This window comes from Triturus cristatus, chromosome 3_2 (assembly GCF_964204655.1).
Source record: "Triturus cristatus chromosome 3_2, aTriCri1.1, whole genome shotgun sequence".
NCBI lineage: Eukaryota > Metazoa > Chordata > Amphibia > Caudata > Salamandridae > Triturus > Triturus cristatus.
The window spans coordinates 1,209,210,621-1,209,233,220 of record NC_140584.1 but is presented as its reverse complement, the minus strand read 5'-3'; the positions used below and the strand labels follow the sequence as shown (position 1 = coordinate 1,209,233,220).

Sequence of the window (22,600 nt, the reverse complement as noted above, 5' to 3'; positions counted from 1 at the left end):
CTCACAAACTCATACACAGACCTACAAGTATTCATACACCTTCTCACGTATTCATAAAGCCACTTACACATCCAGTCACTCACACAACCACTAACTCACCCATACAGCCACTCATGCACCCACCCACTCACTCACCAAAGCAGCCACTCAAGCATCCAGTCATACAGACATTTACACACCCGCTCATAGCCCCATACAGCCATTCACACACTGAGTCAGTCTCCCATACAACTCCTCGCACACCTACTCACTCACCCTTACATCAATCATACACCCATACAGTTACTCACTTATCCACTCACTCATACCAATTCTAACACATGTAGTCAGTCACCTATACAGTCACTGACTCAAACACACGCTCACCCATACAGCTACTCTCACATGCACTCACCCACCCATATAATCACTCTCACACCCACACACTCACCATGAACCACTCACTAACCCATAAACCACTCACACACCCCATCACTTGCCTATACAGCCTCTCGTATACCCTCTCACTCAACCATACACCACTGACACACCCACTCACCCACATCGCCACACAGTCACTTACTCACCCCTACAGCTACGCGCACAGCCCTTCATTCAGCCACTCACTCACCCATAGAGCCACTCAAACACCTGCCCACAAATGGATACACACAGCCACTCCCATTTGTTACAAATAATATCACTCTTTAGTAGTACACAAACTATAGTTATTTAACTTTTGTACTATCTTAGTATTTATTTTTAACACTCAAACTTTTAGGAAATGCTCACACTTCCTGAAGAATGTAATCGGTGATGTCCTGACCATGGTTTGAGTGCTATACTATGTGAGGTAATAATCACTGCATTGCAGGGGTGTCATTTATAGTTGGATCTGGTAACTATAACTGCTGGGTTTTTTCTGGTTTAGTTCGAGTGAAATGTGAGCCTAACTTGAAACGTCCCTGTAACCTTTTCTGTTTCTTTCAGTGAATATATATATATATATATATATATATATATATATATGGTAGTCAATTCAATAGGGTAGTCATGTATATATTCAATAAAAAAGCAATAGTTTAAAGGGACTTAATAGTTAGGTGAATATATCAGTGACAACATTAATGTTGTGAACTAAAAAAAAAACACAGAAATTCACCAGTAATGGTTAGTAGAACTAACAATAACTTGCGCTTTCACCATGCACTGCTTATTACCGCACATATTACATCACTCCTGACATGTTCTATGACATCATTTATGACATCACTGATGACATCCCAAATGACACCATTGATGAGATGACTTTTCTACCTACGTTTTTACCGAACTATAACGTCACTTTAACCTTTGGTTATTTTAGTGAATTTCAAAGTTTTTTTGTGTGTTCTTTTTAAACAAAAACAGATATTTTTATCACACCTAGCTATAACGTTACTTTAACTTCAATGTGTTTCTATGATTTTATTTTATTACCATATGTAAAGCCAACCCCCAACCTTCAGCCGTGTGCAGCGGGGGGTTGGCTGCAGGGCCTGGCCTGTGGCAAACCCCCCACAGGCAGCCAACTCCACGCTGTGCACTGCTTTTGGCTATGCACATTGGTGAGGTCGGCCACAGAGCATAGCCTGCCACCAGGCTCTGTGGCCAAACTCTCAGCAGGCTGCCGCCCCACGCCTAGCACAGCCTTTGGCATACACGGCGTAGGGTTGTCCTTCAGGTCCCGGAGACCCCATCCCCATATACATTAAGGGGGGGGGAAGCTTGCGTCCCCACTCCCTATCCTTCTTGGGCCCCAGGAATGCCAACCCCTGTGGCCAAAGTCTAAGGGGAGGGAGGGGGGCATGCAACCCACCTCACAGAGCTCTAATTGGCCCCGGGGACCTCATCTCCTGGGTCCTAATACAATAAAAAGGGGTGGTGGCCGCATTGCCCCACTCCCCGATCCCTAATAGGCCCTGGGGCCAAATATAATAAAGGAGAAGGAGGCTGCGTTACCCCCCCCCCCCCTTCCCCAAACGGGGTGGCATGGCATTATAAAGGGGAGGGGGGGCACCTCGTGGCTTAACTCTCCGAGCCTTATTAGGCCCCTGGGGCAGTGTGTTTTTATTTGTGGGGGGTGGGGGTTTAGTCTTGAGTGAGAGCTTAGCTAATGTGCTCATTCCTCATTCTGTGCGTCTGGTAGCTCAGGTCACCACGCTTGCTCTCCATCACTGATATTTGTATATTCGTATTTATCCTGCATCTTTGTCCCATGCACACTGTTGTATCTGTCGCCCCTTCTAATTGCACTCTCACGTTGCTCTTTTAGACCATCCTGCAGATTCTGAAGCCAGTTCTGGAGGCCAATCTCAGCAGGGTTTGTTTGCAGAGCGAGGAGACCGTAAAGCTGCAGTGCTTGAAGTGCAGGATAGAGTTCAAGCAGCCGCCCGTCCCTGCAGTCTACTGCAATGAAGAGGAACTGTGTGCTCCAAAGGAGGTGCTTTCAGGAATGGAAGGTAATCGGCCCTGTGCTCTCCTTGAGAGGGACTCTGGAAGAGTGAGAAAGCATACATTTGGTATGTACTGCATTCTTGGTGCTAGGGCTGTGCCGTCTTGCGTAGGTTGTCGCTTCATCTCAATGGGAGATGTTGCAGTGGCTACAAGTGGGCAGTCAGGGAATCTATTCCTTAATTGAGGTCCGTATTCATCTAGGTGTTTTATAAAGCAGTGCATGTCACCTGGCCCCTTCAGAGTGCGGAAGGGAAAAGGCAGAGATGAGTGCATGCGAGGAATGTCAAGCTTCGGTGCTGGAGTCCAGTCAAGTGAGTAGGATAAGCCTAATTCTAAAGTCTTCAGCCGCTTCTAGGAAGGAGTCCATTAGCTGAAAACTTGTTTGAACGGTTGAAGCATTGCCTGTAAAACTGAGAGTCTAGAGGGACAGTCTTTTTTGTAAATAAAGATTTCTCAAGGCCCTTATGTTGCTGTGCGAACCCCAAACTCCAGGCTAACCGGAGCATACAGAAGGCCTCTTGGTTAAGGCTGTCCCAACAGAGATATGAGTGTGAGGGTCCGCTCACAGCAAAGCAGATTATAGAACCTAAAGCAGACCGGGAGCGTTTAAGAACAATATACTGCATCTACTTCTGTTTTTCCTTATTCTTTGTTTGCTTTTTCCTGTATCTGTAGCAGGAAATGAGCTGTACTCCTCTTACCAGCTACCAACTCGGGCGTGGACCCTGCATAACCTGTACAGGCCCTCCCCCTCAGTGCCCGCAGACATATTTTATGGGGCGCTTTCCTCAGAGTAGAAAGCTGAGACGGATTTAAATCTAAGGGTTCTCAACCCAGATATGCAGAAGGGCAAGTTTGAACTAGTGCCCTTGGCACTGATGATCAGGCCAGACATGAGGAAGCTGAAGAGTGTTCCTGGATTTAAATAGCTTCTGTATTCTTCTCAGTCGTTGAGTGGTGTCCTTCCTCAGACCCAGGTCTGTGGATATCCATCGCGCTTACAGCATTGCACTGAGGAAACAACAAGGTGATGTGTGGAATGATTTAGTCTCAGCCACTGGAGTTACTCACAACCATGTTCCAGTCCTTGACATTCTTGCCCACCCTGCCACTGTACGCAGAAACCCCAGACCGGTTTCAGCCTACTTTGCCATAACCTTTGAAGTACACCTTGATCCCTAAGACACAGGAAACGCATCCGGGCATGCCGGTTACACCCAGGGCATTGCACTCAAAGTGTTGGGTTCGTGAGGACATCTTAGTGACATTCCATGGGGACAGGAAGCAGAAAGATATCTTGAGCTGAGAGAAGTTTGTGGTTGGACCAGCAGAAGATGGAACAGGCCATCACAGAGTACTGGGCTTTAGAGGGGCTGTGGAGTTACCACGGTCCATCTGCGACCTGTATTTGTTGAGGCTGTTCAATAATTATCCAGGTGGGGGGGCGGTATTACTAGAAGAATACAGTCTGGATAGGGTTGGCTTCCATTGCATGAAGTGATTTCAGTATTCTTGTGTTGTGGTTTCAGACGTTGTCTGTTGTGGTTTCATTCCTGCAGAATGCCCAGCCTGCGGCAGCGATCACGTTGTCATACTGCCCTCCTACTGCGAGCGAGTAGAGGTGCGATCCAGCAGCCCACTGTTGCCAACACAACTGTCCAGCAATAACCTCACAAAAGATACAGCCTTGCTGGTAAGTGGTTAGCCTTTCAAGTACAGTCCTCTCTTTCCTCAATTCCTTTGCCCTTTATCGCAGTAATGTCTGTCTGGTATTTTCTCAGAGAAACTCGTATGGCTCCTCATTCCGGAATCAATCCTGGATTCTCTCTGATATCCCTAAATGTACACCATCTTTTCACACTTGTGGGTTCCCCCGTATACTTTTTGAAAAATGCATTAAAATTATGAAAACGCGTCAGCAAGATTCCATTTTTTAACTTAAAGCACAAAGAGGATAATGTAGGTTGAAACTAAGACTGTCACAAAGTAGATCACTGCTTAAAGCACCTTCAGGAATTTCTGGCGTTGCAGCTGCCTCTCCCGCTGTACTGAGATTTCAGGTAGTTTTTGTTTTTGGTAAAGGACTAGTGGATCTATGGTCTATCAGACAATAGCTCTACAATTGCTCCTGCTCATCGGCAGGCGGTGCCATTGTTCTCCACTAACACTCTGTACCACCTCCAGACATGATGAGATAGAGCCTCATATAAGCGATACCTCTGTTGGCTGATGTCAGTTCCTCATTTTCCACACCCTACGATGTGAATCCAGACATTTATCAGTGCCTTTAAAGACGTTTTTTAAAACCTTTTTTTTTACAGTTGGCATCTTTTGCAGTGAAAGTACGCAGTGGTTCCAATGTTAGACCTACTGACTTGATCCCATCTTATAGAGATATCCAGCCACAGATTCCTTACCTTTGAACTTTCAGGTGTCAGGCTGGATCTGGAAGATTTTTGATAGCAGTACCCCTGCATGGTGATAGGTGGCGTCGGTTCCCTCCGCGTGACGTTGTAGCCGTCCAGTTTGTTGTCCTGACATCCGCGTCTATATAGGCGCCACCTCGACGCTCTGATGTCAGTTTTTTTCTTTGCGCGCCAGCCAGCGCATCAAATAGAGAGCTACCCCCTGTCACTTCTTGACATACTTTTTTGCCCCATCCATAGTGTAACGAGACGGAGGAGTCTCGACGTTTAAGGCACCGCTCCGCGGAGTGGGATCCTGGGTCGGCTCCAAGTTTTCCTCACTTTCCGTGTGCGTGGCTGACTTTTATGATGCCATGTGTGCCATTTTTGTGCTACGAATGGATGATGTTGATTGGGAGGGAAAGCACGATCCCTTAGAAATCCTGTAACCAAACCAAGAACTTGACTGGTATGAGGTCCTGGGTGGACACCTCCCCGGATTCTGACGTTCTGTCTCCTTCTAACCTGACTATGGAGGAGGGGGCTTCTTTTACAATGGTGGTGTGTAGGGCTGCAGAGGTCTTAGACCTGCAGCTTCCTACGGTGGCAATCCTGACAGAGGTCTTGCATCCTGGTCTCTCTACTTCGGAACCTTTGCTGGCCTTCAGCAAGGCCTTGACCAACATTCTATTGGGCACCTTGTCCAAGCCCAGCACAGAGGCTCCTGTGAATAGAACTATTGCCCGCTGCCACCGCCCTGCACTCAGCGTTCCTCTCCACCATCCCACCCCACAGAGCTTGGTGGTCCAAGCCTCCACTTCCCATGGCACGTTCTCTTTCGCACCCCTAAACAGGGAATCCAAAAGACTTGACAGCTTTGGTAAAAATCCTTTTTACATGAGACAGTTTGTCATCTTGCCCACCTTCTATGCACCTCCTCATCCTTCTAAAGAAGAAGAGCGTCTTCTTCACCATCTGGACCCAAAAAGAGCGTTGTTGTTCTATATTGACCGCACTTAAACGTTCCTGGGTGGATGATCAGCGTTTTGTGAGGTACGCTGGAGCAAAGAAGGGACGTGCTGTTTAGAAGAGGACCATTTCATGCTGGGTCATCCTCTGCATTAAATATGTTTTGCCTTGGCAAAGAAACAGCCTCCTGAAGTCCTTAGGACCCATTCTGCCAAGGAAAAGGCAGCCACCACGGCTCTTCAGCGTGGTGTTCCGATTCATGACATTTGCCAGGTGGCCACGTTGGCATCTCTGCACACGTTCTTCAAGCATTATTGCCTACATAACCAGGTATGCAGAGAGGGCGTTTTTGGACGTTCTACAGGACTTTTTGGTGTGAAGCTTCTCCGCAGTCTCTCCTGGATGGTATTGCTTGCATATCTGTTCAAAGGCATGGAATCTCCGGCTATGGGTCTCTATGAGATGGACAATTTACTTACCTTTGGTAATGCCTTATCTAGTAGAGACATGATCTAACTGCAGATTCCTTACCGACTCACCCATCCTCCCCGGACTGCGGATTAGTTTTAGTGTCAAGGCTGTTTCCCTTCAGGCCTCTAGTTATTTTTTAACACACCATGGTCACTTCATGGCTCTGCGCTTCTGGCGTGGAAAGTCATGAAAAGTACTGATGTCAGCGCGCTGGGGTGGCACCTATATAGATGATGCAGACAACACAACAATGAACCCGATGCCTATGACGTCACGTGGAGTCGACCGATGCCACCTATCGGCTGCAGGGGTACTGCTATCAAAAATGTTCCAGAACCAGCCTGAAGCCTGCAAGTTCAAAGGTTCGGAATCTGCTGCTAGATCATGTCTCTCCCAGATAAGGCGTTACCGAAGGTAAGTAACTTGTCCTTCTTACCCCACTGAAATTCTGCTCTTCTTCATAGACGCTGGTCCCGATGTCACCAGTGCCAGAGGTCAAGCCCCTGCCAGCTTCAGTTTCTGACCCAGACCAAGGTCACTCTATGGCTCTACTCCAGTCACTCTGTCCCTTTACGTTCTAACTAAGAAACTCTCCCTCTACCACAGAGCCTCACTCAGAGGCTGCATCATCTTTTGGCTCAAATTCTGACCAAAGTTTGCCACCACCTGATGATGATGGGGGGCGATTTTGTCCACATTACAATGACTGCAGTGTATACATGGATTTGGAGGAGACCAGTGGGCTTAATACTCCCCATAATACTGGGCTGATTTCACTCTTTGCGTTCTCAATGAAGGACAGTGCTTCATTTGCCCTTGTGATTAGCCACTCGGGTGAAGTCTTAGCCCTATAGCTGCTCTCTGTTGGAGTCAAGGTAAATGGTTTTTAGTGAGATTTTGCACCCTGGGCCAGCCTCATTTGAGACTTACTTCCATTTAATTTAACTGTAACCTAACACCTTTATGGACACTTGGTCTAATCCTTGCTGTTGTCCACCAGGGCCAGATGCCACAGACTAGCACCTGGCGACCTGGGTTTACTTATGCAGCATACGGAGAGTTTGGTGGTCCAGGCCTGTACCTGCAAAGTAAATCCTAATTTGTTTCTTAGTCCCCATCCAGACAGAGTCGAAAAGGATTGAGGCATTTGTGAAGCAAATGTTCTCTTCAACCAGCTTCACATTGAGGTTTGTCAGTGGGGCCTGCCTGTAAGGTTGGTATACACACACCCTCTGGGACATGACCAGCGAGATCCTCCTGGCGACCTCAGAGGTGTTTAGGGCCTCTTTAGCTGAAAACCAATGCGGACGGCCAAATGCCGCCAAGTATGTACTATGGGCTGGCCTTAACACTGATGATTGTTTGGAGTAAGTTATGGACACTTTCAAGGTGGTTCGCTGCCACGTGTTGATGTGATCCTCTGACTCTTCTGGAGATGTGCAGGCATCACTTATGGACATGCCTATTGATGGGTCTTGCCTGTTTGGTGAGAAGCCTGGATCTGTCGCCGAATGCTTTAAAGAAAGCATAGCCACAGCTTGCTCCTTGGGCCTTTCTTCCCCTGCTCATCAGTTTACCCACCAGTCTTGATCTTTGTCAGGTTACTTCAAAGGGCGGCGTATAGACCGCATCAGGACCCTCCACTCCTGCAACAGCCACCATAGCGATCAAACAAATATTGTGCTGATCACCATGAACAACACTTCTCAGTCCCTGCTGCATCATCCTCACAACCTCCCTCTGATCAGAATCAGACATTTTCTCCAAAGGTCGCAGTCCGTCATGTCTGACAGATGGGTCCTCCATATCATCCACCTGCGTTATGGCCTTCCGTTTCCCTCTGACACATCACACCTTCCTCCCACATCAAAGCGACCTTCATAGGAGCATTTGTTCATCTTGCTACAAGAAGTACAGTCCTCACTGGCTAAAGGGGTAATCAAAAGGTCCATTATTGGAAGTGGGGCCGGGTTGTTACTCTTAGCTCTTAACGCCCGTCTTGCAGTGCCACAGACGTTATCTATGTTTCAAGGTAGGCCAGGAGGATTTTCAGTTTGCCAGGTTCCCCTTTGGCGTTACCAGTGCCCCTCTGGTGTTCACGAAAGTAATGGTGGTGAACGCCACTCATTATTAAAGGTAGGCAATACCAGTTTTCCCCTGCCTCAAAGAATGGCTGTTAAAGGCAGGCTTGTAACATGTAAGTAGTAGAACACCTCCAGATGACTGCAAACATTTTGACATCTTTGGGGTTCTTGATTAGTAAGCCAAAGTCACACCTGTCTCCTTCACTAGGGCTTCCTTTTATCAGAAATCTTCTGGACAGTGCACTGGGCCTTTCTTCGCTTGCAGCGAGTCTAGGACATTCAGGCTATAATCCTGATGTTTCTGTCTTGGTTCTGGATCTAGGGGAGAGAGGCTGTGAGGCTTCTTGGCCCAATGGCCTCATGCATCCTGCTTGTCACCTTTCCAGGGGGCATATGCAGGGTCTGCAGTGGGATCTGAAGTCTCAGTGGGCTCTGGACCAGGATACCAACTCCAGGTATCGGAGGAGACTTCACAAGATCTGAAGCAGTGCCTATTCGACTGCAACCTGTCCAGAGGCAGACCCCTCTCCTTTCCCCACCCAGTGCAGACAGTGGTCACTGTGTCACTGCTGGGTTGGGGAGGCCATCTGGGAGAGGTGTATATCAGAGGGCTGTGGTCTGTGGTGGAAACCAGCTCCACATAAATCTTTTGAAGCTGCAGCCATTCACTTGGAGTTGAAGGTTTTCTGCAGTCTAGTAAGGGAAGGCCGATGCAGTTTCTCACAAGGACAACACCACCATCCTCTACACCTGGCTGTATTTTTGAATGCCAGGGTGAACAAGCTCATTTGGCGATGCCTGATGGATCACGAATAGCAATTGCATGCGAGGTGGTGTAGGACATCTTCTGACAGTGGGAAAAGCCCTGGCTGGATCTGTTCTCCACCGTCAACAATGCGCAATATTGAAACTTCTGTACATTGGAGTTTACAAGAACATTCTCTTTAGGCGATGCATTCAAGCTAGAGTGGAGCACAAGACTGCTGTCCGCCTTTCCGCCTCAGTCTCTTCTGCTCTGATTTCTGAAGAAGATTCAGAACAACCAGGACAAAGCCATCCTAGTGGCTCTGGATCGGGCCAGGAGAGTGCGGTACCTGGAGTGTCCAGGCATGAGCATCTGTCCTCCGATCAGTCAGCGCTTTGGAAGGATCATCTATTGCAACAGTGTGGTAGTGTCCTGCAGCCAAACCTGTGCAATCCACACCTCCATGCGTGGAGATTGAGCAAAGGCAGTTGACTGAGTTTGATCTGCCTCCTGAAGTTGTGGATGTCATCTATGCAGCCAGGGGTCCCGCCACAAAGTTTGCACTGTGGGCTGCAACAGATTCATGGCCTGGTGTGGCGTCCGCAACACAGACCCCTTACAAGCCAAACGCGGATGTTTTGTTGTTTGTTTTATCTCTGCTTGGTCTTGCAGTGTGCACCATTAAAAGTTTCTCCGCCCTTTCAACCTTTATTTGCATTTGCTGGACCAGCCATTTAGTTTAAATTGTCTGTTGTGATGCAGTTTATTAAAGATTTGACACTCATGCTCCCTCCCAAACAGGATGCCACAGTGGGATTCGGTCCTGACATTTCCTTGTGTACCCCCTTCGAGCTAATGCACAGCTGTTTGTTATGTCTATTGACTCTCAAAACCATCTGCCTTATTGAGATCATTTCAGCTCGTCAAGCTCCATGTTCTCTCTGTACAACGCCCCTACACCACGTTTTTTCCAGACAAACTGGTGTTAAGGACCAGGGCAGCTTTTTTGCCTAAGGTTGTGACCCCCTTTTATTTTGGTCAGTCTCTCTCGCACAATGTTCCTTGCCCTGCCTCACTCCCTGAAAGAGGAGAGACTATGTCGACTCATTCCCAAAAGAGCATTTATTGCATCAAGGACCATTTAATGGGGCGATCAGCATTTTGTGGGGTTCCCCTGGGCTACGAAAGCTAGGGTGGTGTAGAAACATGACTGTCCAGATGGTGAGTCCTGGGTATTCAGATCTGATGCCCGTTGGCCAAGAAGCAGCCTCCAGAAGGACTGAGGTCTCATTCCACCAGAGCCAAGGCTGTTACCACTGTGTTGGCATATCGGGTGCCTTTTCTTGACATCAGGCATGCCACGATGTGGGGGTCAATGCATGCGTTTATGAAGCACTACTGCCTTGACATTCAGGTCTGACGGTAAGAGCTTTCGCTCTTTCGATCTTGCAGGACTTTTGGTCAGAGCCCACTCCACGGATCCTGCACCTTGGAAGATCCTGCTTTGGGATCTATTCTAAAGGGGAGGGATCTGTGGTTCGAAGTATCAATTAGAGGAAGAAGTTTCCTTTGGTAACTCTTTCTGGTGGATAGTCTCACTGCACTTCTGCCTCCTTGTCCTGTGAGTCATCCCTTTTTACAGTCTAAAAAGGTCTCAAATTGGAGATCTGCTCATGCGTACCTCCTATTGTTTTGTGCTCCACGTCGGAGGGAGCAGAAAGAACCAATCAAGCAATGGACATTGGTGCAGAGGAGCAGCGCCTGCATGCAGCCCCGTCACTTCCAGGGCTGAATGAGACCAATGCAGAGACGCGCATCACCACCAGCAGTGCGTGGGAGCACCGGTGTGAAACCGTCTAGATTCAATTTGATATCTGGTGAATATTCTAAAGGTCAGGATTCTGAGGTTAGAGTATCCGCCAGAAAGAGCATTGCTCTGATGTGCGCCGCCAGGTTTTCAGGGAACGTTCAGGCTTCACTATTGGACACTCCCTTTGGTGAGGACTGGCAGTTTGGCAAGAGGACATATTCAGTGCTAGAATTCTTTGATGACAGCAGAACAACTACTCGCTCTCTACAGCTCATTTCTATGCCAATTCACCAGCAGTATCAGAGGTACCTATCACAGACTGTCCAGGAGGCATTCCAGCTTTTTCAGGAGCCAGGGAGGTGGTAGTAGGGGAAATGTCGCCAGCAGATGCAGCAGTCCCTGGAGTTGCTGTAATAAGTCCTTAGGCCAGTAGGAAGCAACATTATTCACTGTCTGGGATGCAATTCCTTCAGGCCAAAGGATCCTTCAGATTGTTCACTTTCGTTCCTTCCTCCCTTTCTTGGTTATTCCTTCTACTGGTTTTGCCCAGACGTTTGCAGTTCATGCTTATATTCTCTCCCGAGAAGTGCGGATGTTGGCCTAGAGCTCGATTGAGGTGGTGACAGTGGTGGAGAGATGTATGGCATGCTGCTCCTGTTACTCCTGGTCCCCAAGAAAGTGGACTAAGGCCGTTCTTGGTATTTCCTCCCAAAAAAGAAGTTCAAAATGACAGCATTTGCCCAGGTCCTGTTAGCCTTGGATGTTGAGGATTGTATGGTGCCCTTATACTTGCAGAATGTGTACTTCCATCTGCCAGTCTTGAACACTACAAACCCCACACATTAGTAATCGTATCATAGCTCAGTATGATATTAAAAAGTACAATTCCTACACCTCGAAAGAGCCTCACGTAATGATGCACTGTTTTTTGCTGTGTTTCCCTTTTTCTATTTCACTCATAGTGCATCACGCTTCACCTCAAGTACCCGCTCATCTCCTCGAAAGGGGTGCCCCCAGATGTCAAAAGGCATGTTGCTTTAGAAGTTTGTGATTAGGCGCCACTTCCTCATAGATCCTGCCAGAACGCGGTTGACTGAAGACTGTTTAGAGAAATATTTCTGGTAAATGACTGAGAGCCCTTTTATTCCATTCTGTAAGTGATTCTCTGGCACAACCCAATCGGAAGTCTCTAATTCTAAATAATTCAACTGTGACAGTTGCTGCGCCATATTACACATTTTAATCTTTGGATAGGACAAACCACTATTCATGGATGCATGTAGTTTTGCTCCAGCCAATCTCGACGAAGCTCTCTGACATATTTTTAATTTGTTGATCAATGCTTCAAAGTTGTAGGTAGGAGCACTGGTATTGGCAGCATGCTAGAGCAGGCCCAGACCTTCAGGGCTCCTCTCAGGTGACAGACAGCAGGTCCAGGACTCTATGTTCCTCTCAGGTCACAGACAGCAGGTCCAGTCCTTCAGGGCTCCTCAGGTCACAGGCAGCAGGTCCAGTCCTTCATGGCTCCTCTCAGGTCACAGATGGCAGGTCCAGTCCTTCAGGGCTCCTCTCAGGTCACAGACGGCAGGTCCAGTTCTTAGGGCTCCTCTCAGGTCACAGACAGTAGGTCCAGTCATTCAAGGCTCCTCTCAGGTCACAGACGGCAGGTCCAGTCCTTCAGGGCTCCTCTCAGGTCACACCCAGCTGTTCCAGTCCTTCAGGGCTCCTCTCAGGTCACACCCAGCAGGTCCAGTCCTTCAGGGCTCCTCTCAGGTCACAGACAGCAGGGCCGGTCATTCAAGGCTCCACTCAGATCACAGACGGCAGGTCCAGTCCTTCCGGTCTCCTCTCAGGTCACAGACAGCAGGTCCAGTCCTTCATGCGCCTCTCAGGTCACAGGCAGCAGGTCCAGTCCCTCAGGGCTCCTCTCAGGTCACAGACAGCAGGTCCGGTCATTCAAGGCTCCTGTCAGGTCACAGACGGCAGGTCCAGTCCTCCATGTTCCTCTCAGGTCACAGACAGCAGGTCCAGTCCTTCAGGGCTCCACTCAGCTCACAGACAGCAGGTCCAGTCCTTCAGGGCTCCTCTCAGCTCACAGACAGCAGGTCCAGTCCTTCAGGGCTCCTCTCAGCTCACAGACAGCAGGTCCAGTCATTCAAGGCTCCTCTGGTCACAGACGACAGGTCCAGTCCTTCAGGGCTCCTCACGTCAGACGGCAGGTCCAGTCCCTTAGGGCTCCTCTCAGGTCACAGAGAGACGGTCCAGTCCATCAGGGCTCCTCTCAGGTCACAGGAAGCAGGTCCAGTCCCTCAGGGCTCCTCTCCGGTCAGAGACTGCAGGTCCAGTCCTTTAAGGCTCTTCTCAGGTCATGGACAGCAGGTCCAGTCCTTTAAGGCTCTTCTCAGGTCATGGACAGCAGGTCCAGTCCTTCAGGGCTCCTCTCAGGTCACACCCAGCAGGTCCAGTCATTCAAGGCTCCTCGGGTAACAGACGACTGGTCCAGTCCTTCAGGGCTCCTCACGTCACAGACGGCAGGTCCAGTCCCTCAGGGCTCCTCTCAGGATACAGACAGCAAGTCCAGTCCTTCGGGGCTCCTCTCAGGTCACAGAGAGCAGGTCCAGTCCTTCAGGGCTCTTTTCAGGTCACAGAGGGCAGGACCAGTCCTTCAGGGCTCCTCTCAGGTCACAGGAAAAACAGAACAAATAGTCCAAGCTAAGACTGACTAGACCTTATACATTTATAGCTCCTAAAATGAAATGAAACATGAGAGGAGGGTTTTATGGATTTCCTTATTAATCACAGGAAATGATTTTGATTTATTTCACATTTCTAAACAATTTTGCGCTGCAACATTACTTCATTGCGCATTTATCTTTTGTACAAAACAATATCTTACATTACATTTAATACATCAACATGATACTCATGATCCCCTAAATGAGTAAAACAAACACACATACACTCTTCAGACATTCATGGCCAATATACTCCTACATACACAAAACTACACACGCACTGTAAACCCGGTCCTAGTAGCGCCCTTTCTTTTCTGGTAGATTGACTCCAAATCAGTTTGTACAACAAAAGTGTTCTGTCTTTTTTGTTGAAACAATAAAGTTCCAGTGTTATTTTGAATCAAAAAAAATCTCAGGAAGGTGCAAAACAAGGACCAAACTGGTTGACGCGTTTCGAACCACTATCTTTTGGGTTCTCTTCAGGACCAACCAATTTCTGCAATAAAAAAATAATAACAGATCTGTTTTAGGTATTGTACTACAACTCAGAATTTCCACAAGAACCGCCAAAAACTGACCTCACCCACCTTCAAAAAGTGCCTCCACAATGGAGTTCTAGCTGCCTGAAATATGTCCGACTCGTCCCAAGCGATGTGGAACCTAAACAGAAAGCCGTTTGCATTATCGTTTCTTGCTCGTCATATAAAGGCTAAACACACAACACTGGACAAACACAAGACTGTTGCACAGATGGGGTACTGGCTACACTTACCGGATTAGGGGATGGTGCCCTCAGGGCTCGAGTCGGGGTACCACGCGGGTGGACGGCGTCCCCCCACTTATTTTACCAGGTTTTTCCGGGTGGACGCCGTCCCCCCTGCCCAAAAGCTGGACAGCATTGTGTGAGCAGAGAGCCCGGGTGGGAGGGAAGTTTCCCGTAAATTACCAAAGTTATGCTAATATTTGTAATTGGAGACTTTAAGAGGCACCGGTGGTGTGTGCAGGCTGGAGTGATTGGGAGGCGGAGCGAGCAGGCGTTGGCGGTTAACGCTTGGAATGTGTGTCCTTCTGTATCTTGTGCACTTTTGAGCACTTCGTTGTGCAACTGGGGCACCCCCTCGGGGGAGTGGGGGGGAGGGGGGGTTGCAAAGGACATCGAGGAACAGTCCAGGGGTAGCAGTGCTGTGAAATGCCCCGTCATCTAAAGGCATATGAATACTCACGAGATTCCTGTTGTGACGTCACTTCCGGTGACAGCGTCCCCCCACTTTTCATGAGATTCCTGTTGTGACGTCACTTCCGGTGACAGCGTCCCCCCACTTCTTTTCATGAGATCCCTGTTGTGACGTCACTTCCGGTGACAGCGTCCCCCCACTTCTTTTTTTAGGACTTGTGCCCTGGGTGCCCTCTTTACCGGCTGACAAACGTGTTTACTGTTTCTTTGCTAGAACCAAAAGTAAACATTGGATTACTTGAGAAAGTGCTTTCCCGTGGATAGGCTGAATCACGATATATCCTTGGGAAAAAGAAGGCTTACCTAGGTGAGTTCGCTCGTTCGTCTCACGTAGGGTACCCGCGCCGGATTCTGAAAACAAAAAGGCGGTACAAGTCGTCACCAAAAACTGCTCCGCCCGCTGTGCTAAAGTTCTCTAAGTTGTCGCAGCCAGGGACATCTTAAGGATTTGGGGGGCCCTGGGCCCAACATATTTTGGGGGCCCCTGTTCAGGACACCTTTGAATTTATGATCTAATTTGAGCTCCTGTTTCCCACGCAGTTTCCGCTTCCTCAGCTGCGCTAGCGATCCAGTTTGCATCATAGGCATTAGCCTATATATTCCCGATGTAAATGGACATGTGCAGCTTACAGGTGTAGGATTCAGGGTTTCCTGCCCTGCTACTACGTTTTTAATACTTTTTAAATTGTATATGTGTAGCTGAATTACTCTGTGCTTTTTAACAATTTCTCCTACCTATGCGCCCTTGCACTTTACTTGATTATGCTTGCCAACACCTCCTTAGCTGTTCCGATTCGCATTTCGGTTTTCCTCCAGTTCTGGTCCGCTGCTGCTGATACGCCGATTGTGTGGAGGGCTGGGGCTACTATCGGGCTACTCACTTCCGCCCACGCAGTTTCCACTTCCTCAGCTGTGCAAGCGATCCAGTTTGTATCATAGGCATCAGCCTATATATTCCCGATACAAACGGATGCGCACAGCTGATAGCTGTAGGATTTAGTGTTTCCTGCCCTGCTACTAGGTTTTTATTACTTTTTAAATTGTATATGTCTGGCTGAATTACTCTGTTTTTTAATAATTTCTCCTACCCATGCGCACTTGCACTTTACTTGATTCTGCTTGCCTACACCTCCTTAGCTGCTTCGATTCGCATCTCGCTTTTCCTCCAGTCCTGGTCCGCCGCGGCTGATACGCCGATTGTGCGTAGGGCTGGGGCTACTATCGGGCTCCTCACTTATGCCTATGCAGTTTCCGCTTCCTCAGCTGTGTTGGCGATCCAGTTTGCATCATAGGCATCAGCCTATATATTCCCGATGCAAACGGACGCGCCAAGTGGACGTGCTCAGCGGGCGCGCCGCTGGCACCGAAGGTAAGCCTGTCTGCGCCCGGAGGCGTTCGGCGCCGGCCATGCTGCCCAGTTCCCCTCCGGTGAGTTTCTTCCACTATATCGCAATAGGGAAAAACTGCTTAGCCTTAGGCGGCTACCATTATGTCACTGTACAGCCGCTGATCCAAGGTTGGAGGTAGACTTTCGATGCAATAAGTGCAACTGGACTCTTCTCCAGCCCAGGAAACTCACACCCAATATCCTCCCACGCAACAATAAGTGTAAAAACAATAAGAAAACAGAGGACTTAAAGGCCACCCTTTTAAATTGTCGCTCTATACAAAAGCATGAACCATACATTTATGGCCTACTTTTAGACTAACAGTCTGATCTTTTATTTCTCACTGAGACCTGGCTGTCTGAAGCCTCCAACCCTACTATCACCTCGGCCATCCCTACGGGTTATAACATTCTTAGGAGGGACCGATCGAATGGGAAGGAGGGAGGTGTTGCCATAATTTACAATAAAAAACTAGACTGCTTAGGCTTCTGCTGTACCTTATCCCCCCCCCCCATCATAGCATAGCTGGATTTCTGATTTACAGACCTCCCAGTGCTATTGGAAATGTTATTACTACGCTCAATATAGCCACCACCGCCCTGGCCTTAAAATACAACAACTGCCTCATTCTGGGATATTTCGATATACATATGGACAATGGAAAAAACCCTCAAACAATTTCCTAGTTGAAGGCGCTGCAGGCCTGCAACATGTTTCCATCTGTTTCTTTGGCCACCCATGAGAAGGGCCATACCCTAGACCAAATCGTTCACAACTTTGACATATCAGTAAGCCTACCTCTTCCCATTACCTGGTCTGACCACCTCCTATTAAAATTCGTCATTCCCAACTCTGCCACAGCCCCTTGATCTAACACAGGGCAGAGGGTCTCTAATTATAGGACGTTCCATAAAATATCCATCCTGATGTTAGCCGACGCCCTCGGTCGTTCCTCACCAGAGCTGTCTGGCTGCCCCGACTTGGACGCCCTCTCAATAGATTCATGGCTCCGAACCAACATTGATGCAGTGGTACTGGTTGTTTGCTGCTCCTCAAAGAGGTCAGCCCCACCAGCTCCATGGTTTAACGATTCCCTTAGATCTCGCAACTGAAATTGTGGAACAATTGAACGGAAATGGCGTAAATCATATCTACCTGAGGACAGGAAGGTGTATAAAGACACCTTAAAAGCTCATTACATTCTCGTGAAGGCAGCCAAGAAAAACCTCTTTCAAACCAAGATAGAAAATGCCCAAAATAAGAGTAAGGAAATCTTTAGCATAGTTAAATCCTTTACTGCCTTGAGAGCCGGCACAAAGGAAGGGCCATGCACTGAAGAATGGTCTAAGTAAATAGTTGAATTCTTCCACAAAAAGATCTCCATGATCCAACAAGCCTTCCCTAACATCTCAAAGGAAGAACTGACCTTCTACCTTAGTTCTAATAGCAAATTTCACCTCTTGGATCCTCCATCTTTACTAGCTTTCCCCGAGTTTCAGCTTGAAGAGTCACTGACCCCTCTCCAAAGCATTAAGTCTGGCTCTCCTACTGACCCATGTCCAGGGAATATCTTGAACCTATTAGCTCCCACCATAAACCCCACAGTAAACTAGCTCTTTAATGCTTCTCTCTCCTCAGGCAACATGCAGAAATTATGGAAGAATGCTAAGATTCTTCAACTGATAAAAAAGGCTAACGCCAAACCGACGGACCCTGCCAACTACAGGCCAATCTCCCTTCTTCCGACCCTCTCCAGAGTACTAGAGAAGCATGTAAACAAGGCCCTCCAAAAACACATTGAAGATGGGAAGCTCCTTCATGAGTCCCAATCCGGTTTTAGGACTAACTACAGTATGGAGTCCGCTCTGCTGGAAGTGACTGAATTTCTCAAGGGTAAGCTGGACCAAGACTGTTCTGATACTGCTCAATACGTCGGCGGCCTTCGATATGGTCCCACATGAGATGCTCACGGAGAGACTTGCTAACATCGGTCTGGGGGGGGACCGCCTTTACAATGGATCTCATCCTTCTTGTCACATAGATCTCAGGACATCTGGCTCCCCCCTTTCTCATCCCCAGTTCCGGCCATGAATGTAGGTGTCCCTCAGGGCTCCATTCTCAGTCCTACCCTTTTTAATAGATATCTATCCCCCTTGCATTTCTGGTAGAGGAAGAGGGCGCCAAAATTGTTTCCTATGCTGATGACACTCAGCTGATTTTTACGTGTGAAAAAGGAACCGACTTTGACGGGGCAATGATTAGGTCCTGCCTCACAAAGGTTTTTAACTGGCTTAAGATCAATCAGCTGAAGTGCAATCCTGACAAAACTGAAGTTGTTTTCTTTGGTAATCCATAAACGCCTGACTGGAGCGCTTGCTGGCCAAAAGATCTGCCGCCCCGCCCGCTGAAAAGGAGAAAGTCAAAAACTTAGGAATTGTCATAGACAAGACACTCTCCATGTGCTTTCAAATTCAAAATCTAAATGGCACTTGCTTTGGCATACTCTGGATGCTAAAAAACTCCTGCCACTGTTACTGCTTGAGAGCAGAAAGATCGTGGTGCAGACTCTGGTGACATCAAAGCTTGACTATGTCAACAGCTTGTTCCTCTGTCTTTCCAGATCCCTTATCCAGCGCCTACAAGTGGTACAATACGCGGCGGCCAGAGCCATCCTGAGACCTAAACCCAGATCTAGTATGACCCCTATTCTTAAGTCTCTCCGCATAAAAGAACGGATCGGCTTCAAAGTGATGACCATCTTCTTTAAAGCTTTCCATAGCTTAGGAGCCGGCTACATAAATAAGCATGTTAATCGCTACATAACAGCTACACCCCGAAATTCTTCCAATGCCAACCTGGCCATCATGCCTAAAATATGCAGTGCCCGCATTGGAGGCAGATCCCACGGCTTTCTAGGCCCAAAATTGTGGGATAGCCTCCCTGAGTCTCTGAGACTAACCACAGACCTACTCTCTTTCATGAAAGAACTTAAAAACCTGGCTTTTTGATAACTGATGGGTCTTTTACGCATGTTTTCCTCCCACTGTCATGCGCCAGGACTCTCTCTAGTCTGAGTAGCTGTGCGCTTTATTAAATACACAATTTCATTTCATTAGGTCCCTGACAGTGCAAAGGAACACTCGTCCAAATTCTAAGCGCCTTATTTATGAGGCTTTACTTCACTTTTATGCCGCTGGTGCGTCACTTTTTGTAACGCACCGGCAGCATAAAATATGTGCAATGTTACGCCCTATTTACAAAGTGACGCATCTAGGCAGATGCTTCACTTTGTAAACCCCTGCACCGCATTATACCTGCGCCAGGCATAATGTATGCAGGGTGGGTGTTGCCCCGCAAAATGCCTCGTAGAAGTGGCGCATTGAAATCTATGAGAACTCAGTGCGCCACTTCTAGGACGCCATTGCGTCAATATCTTACACCTGCCACACAGCAGGCATAAGACTGATGCAGGCACTTTCACATGGGGCTTGCCCCATGTGAAAGGACACATTGCTGGAGTTGCATCTATTTTCAGACACACCCCAGCAATGCATCACTTTTGCGCATACAGATTTGTCAGAAATACTGACATATCTGTAACTCCTTGCGACATGATGCGTCATACAGTAAATATGACACATCCATCATGTCGCAACGAGGGCGCACTAAGAAGTGATGCATCCCTGTTTTCACACAGCGATGCATCACTTCTCATAAATAAGGCCCTGAATGTGTTTACATCTAATATTCAGGGATAGTTATGTGTGTTTTCAATATTGTAACACAGCAGCAGCTCACCAATATTACTGCAAATAATCTCTGTGACGCCCTCCCATTTCTTATATGTTAGGCCTTGTTTTGATCTAAAATAAACGTTTTTTATGTATATTGCATGAAACATAAACACAAAATTTCTCTGCAAAATGGCTGTACTAGCCTCTCACACATCAGGTACATGAGAAATAAAGGAAAGGAAAACAGAATTTAAAACAAACTGTTTAGGAAATATTCAAGGTCATTAGGGCAAAACTCTGGAGAATGGAGCTGACTGTCAGGGGGCCCCCTGAAAGGCTGGGGCCCTGGGCCAGAGCCCACTTTGCCCATGCATTAAAACGTCTCTGGTCGCAGCCCTTAATGTCCTTTCCTTAGCCGTCAGAACACTTACCGGGATTCTCCTCTGGTAGCTCGTTGTCCGTGTCAGTCCATTGGTAAAGCTTGTTTGGCATTGTGGGAAATGGTGACGGTTAAACGATCCCAAGTGCCGGAAACCAGATGATTGCTGGGGGATGTAGTTTTACGTGGCAACTAAAAAATTAGGTATATTTAAGAAAGGTACTGGTGCAACAGTTAGAAATGTACCAAAGTTTTCTTGGCAAATACTTATTAATGTTTTAGAATTTAGTATGTTTAGAAAAGATGCTAGTGCAACAGCTAGCGATGTTACGGGGCTTTCTCTGCACGGTATTGAAATCGCGTGTTTCACAACGGAAACCAGATGACTAGCGATGTTATGGGGCTTTCTCTGCACGGTATTGCAATCGCGTGTTTCACAACGGAAGGAATTCCATGAGGACCAGAGATTAGGTGGCTGCTGTGGGATATAATTTATGATGTTCGTCACTCGACAGGTGGTAAGGGATGCACGACAACAGCTGGCACTGTCACTAAACTTTTGTCAGCAAACTCAATATACAGGAAAAAGGCATTCCGTACATTGCCTATTAAATTTGGTGAAAACAGATCAGATAGGAACGGCAGTGTGTAACTCTATATAATGTTACTCGCCGTCTAGACCAATGGTCTGAATATCTCCGCTACTTCATTCAGGCCGTTAATCGCCGTATTGAATTTCATGATGAGTAGTGCTTCGCGTTGGCTTAACTGGCCTTCCAAGTCGCCCCCACGAGGGTCTCTCTCAATCTTGGACAACACTGTCCATTTCAAGTCTACCTCACTGTGTGTCATTGTAGCCCAGTGGCTGACTAATGGGGCATTTTCCACTCGTCGTCTAATCCTTGACTTGTGCTGGGTGATACGTTGTCGGACCTCCTGGGTTGTCTTCCCAATGTACAGCTTTGGGCAAGGGCAAGTTACTGCATAGACAACATTCTTCGTTTTACAATTGGTAAACGTGTTGTGTTTCCAGTGGATAGTATTAAATGTGAAGACCTCACCCTCTATGGTTTGCTCACAGCATGTGCACGTTCCACATTTGTGGTGTCCCACAATTGGTGGCAAATCCAACATGCTTCTTAAAGTCCAATGTTCTTGTTTTGGTAAAGCCGCCCGGACTATATAGTTGGCTACACTTTTCTCCTTTTTATATGCAAACAGAGGAGGGGTGGAGAATTCTTCATGGAGGTCCTTAATCAAATGCCAGTTGGCTAGGATAAGTTTACGGAGTTGGTGGGTATTAGGGCAGAATGTCGTTACACATACTGGTCTACTGCCCTTATTCCTAGTTCTTTGCTCCAGCAATGTTTCTCTTGGTGTCCACCAAGCTCTCTTCAAAGAGTGTTTGAGTAGTTTCTTGGGGTATCCCCTTTCCAGGAGGCGATCTCTTAGTTTATTCGCGTGCATGAAGTATTCCTCTTTTTTTGTGCAGTTCCTACGAATCCGCAGGAACTGACCATAAGGTAAATTTTGTCTCAGACTGCGAGGGTGGTTGCTGGTATAATGTAATGCCTTATTCCTGTCTGTCTGTTTCCTAAAAAGTGTGGTTTCTAGCTGTCCATCTAAGGCCACCACTTTAACGTCCAAAAATGTGATCCATTCGTTTGATGATACACAACTGAATTTAATATCATTAGATCTTTCGTTGAGCCAACCAACAAACTCATCCAGTGTTCCCTGTGTGCCAGTCCAAATTAGGAAAATATCGTCGATGTATCGCATGTAGCTGGAAATGTTTGCAAAAAATGGGTTGTTATATATAAAATTGTTTTCATATAGCCCCATATATAACACCGCTACCTCCGGGGCAAAAGGACATCCCATGGCCACGCCTCTTGTTTGGAAAAAGAACTGTGAATCAAATGAAAAGTAATTTTTAGATAATGCAAACTTCGCTAATGTCAAAAGAAATTCCGTAGGTACTTGGACTGGTCGCTCTCTTTGACCTAAGAACCACTCTAAAGCCTCCAATGCTTGATCCTGAGGAATCTGGGTATAGAGTGAAACCACATCCAATGAAACCATCAGTTGCTTAGTTTTGTCAAACTGCACGGATGCTATTCTATTCAGAAAGGCAGTAGTATCTTTCAAATGGGCCGGGATTTCCTTGA

At 47.5% G+C, this 22,600-nt stretch overlaps 1 protein-coding gene across 1 annotated transcript in view; it reads left to right on the top strand.

Annotated features, from left to right (window-relative positions):
- The window catches only part of STK11IP (serine/threonine kinase 11 interacting protein), a 410,719-nt gene that overhangs the window by 269,712 nt on the left and 118,407 nt on the right, over positions 1 to 22,600 (top strand). The window contains exons 17-18 of the mRNA XM_085650186.1: positions 2,294 to 2,480; positions 4,035 to 4,168. Of these exons, the coding sequence (XP_085506312.1) occupies positions 2,294 to 2,480; positions 4,035 to 4,168 (321 nt within the window). The remainder of the gene's footprint in view (positions 1 to 2,293; positions 2,481 to 4,034; positions 4,169 to 22,600) is intronic.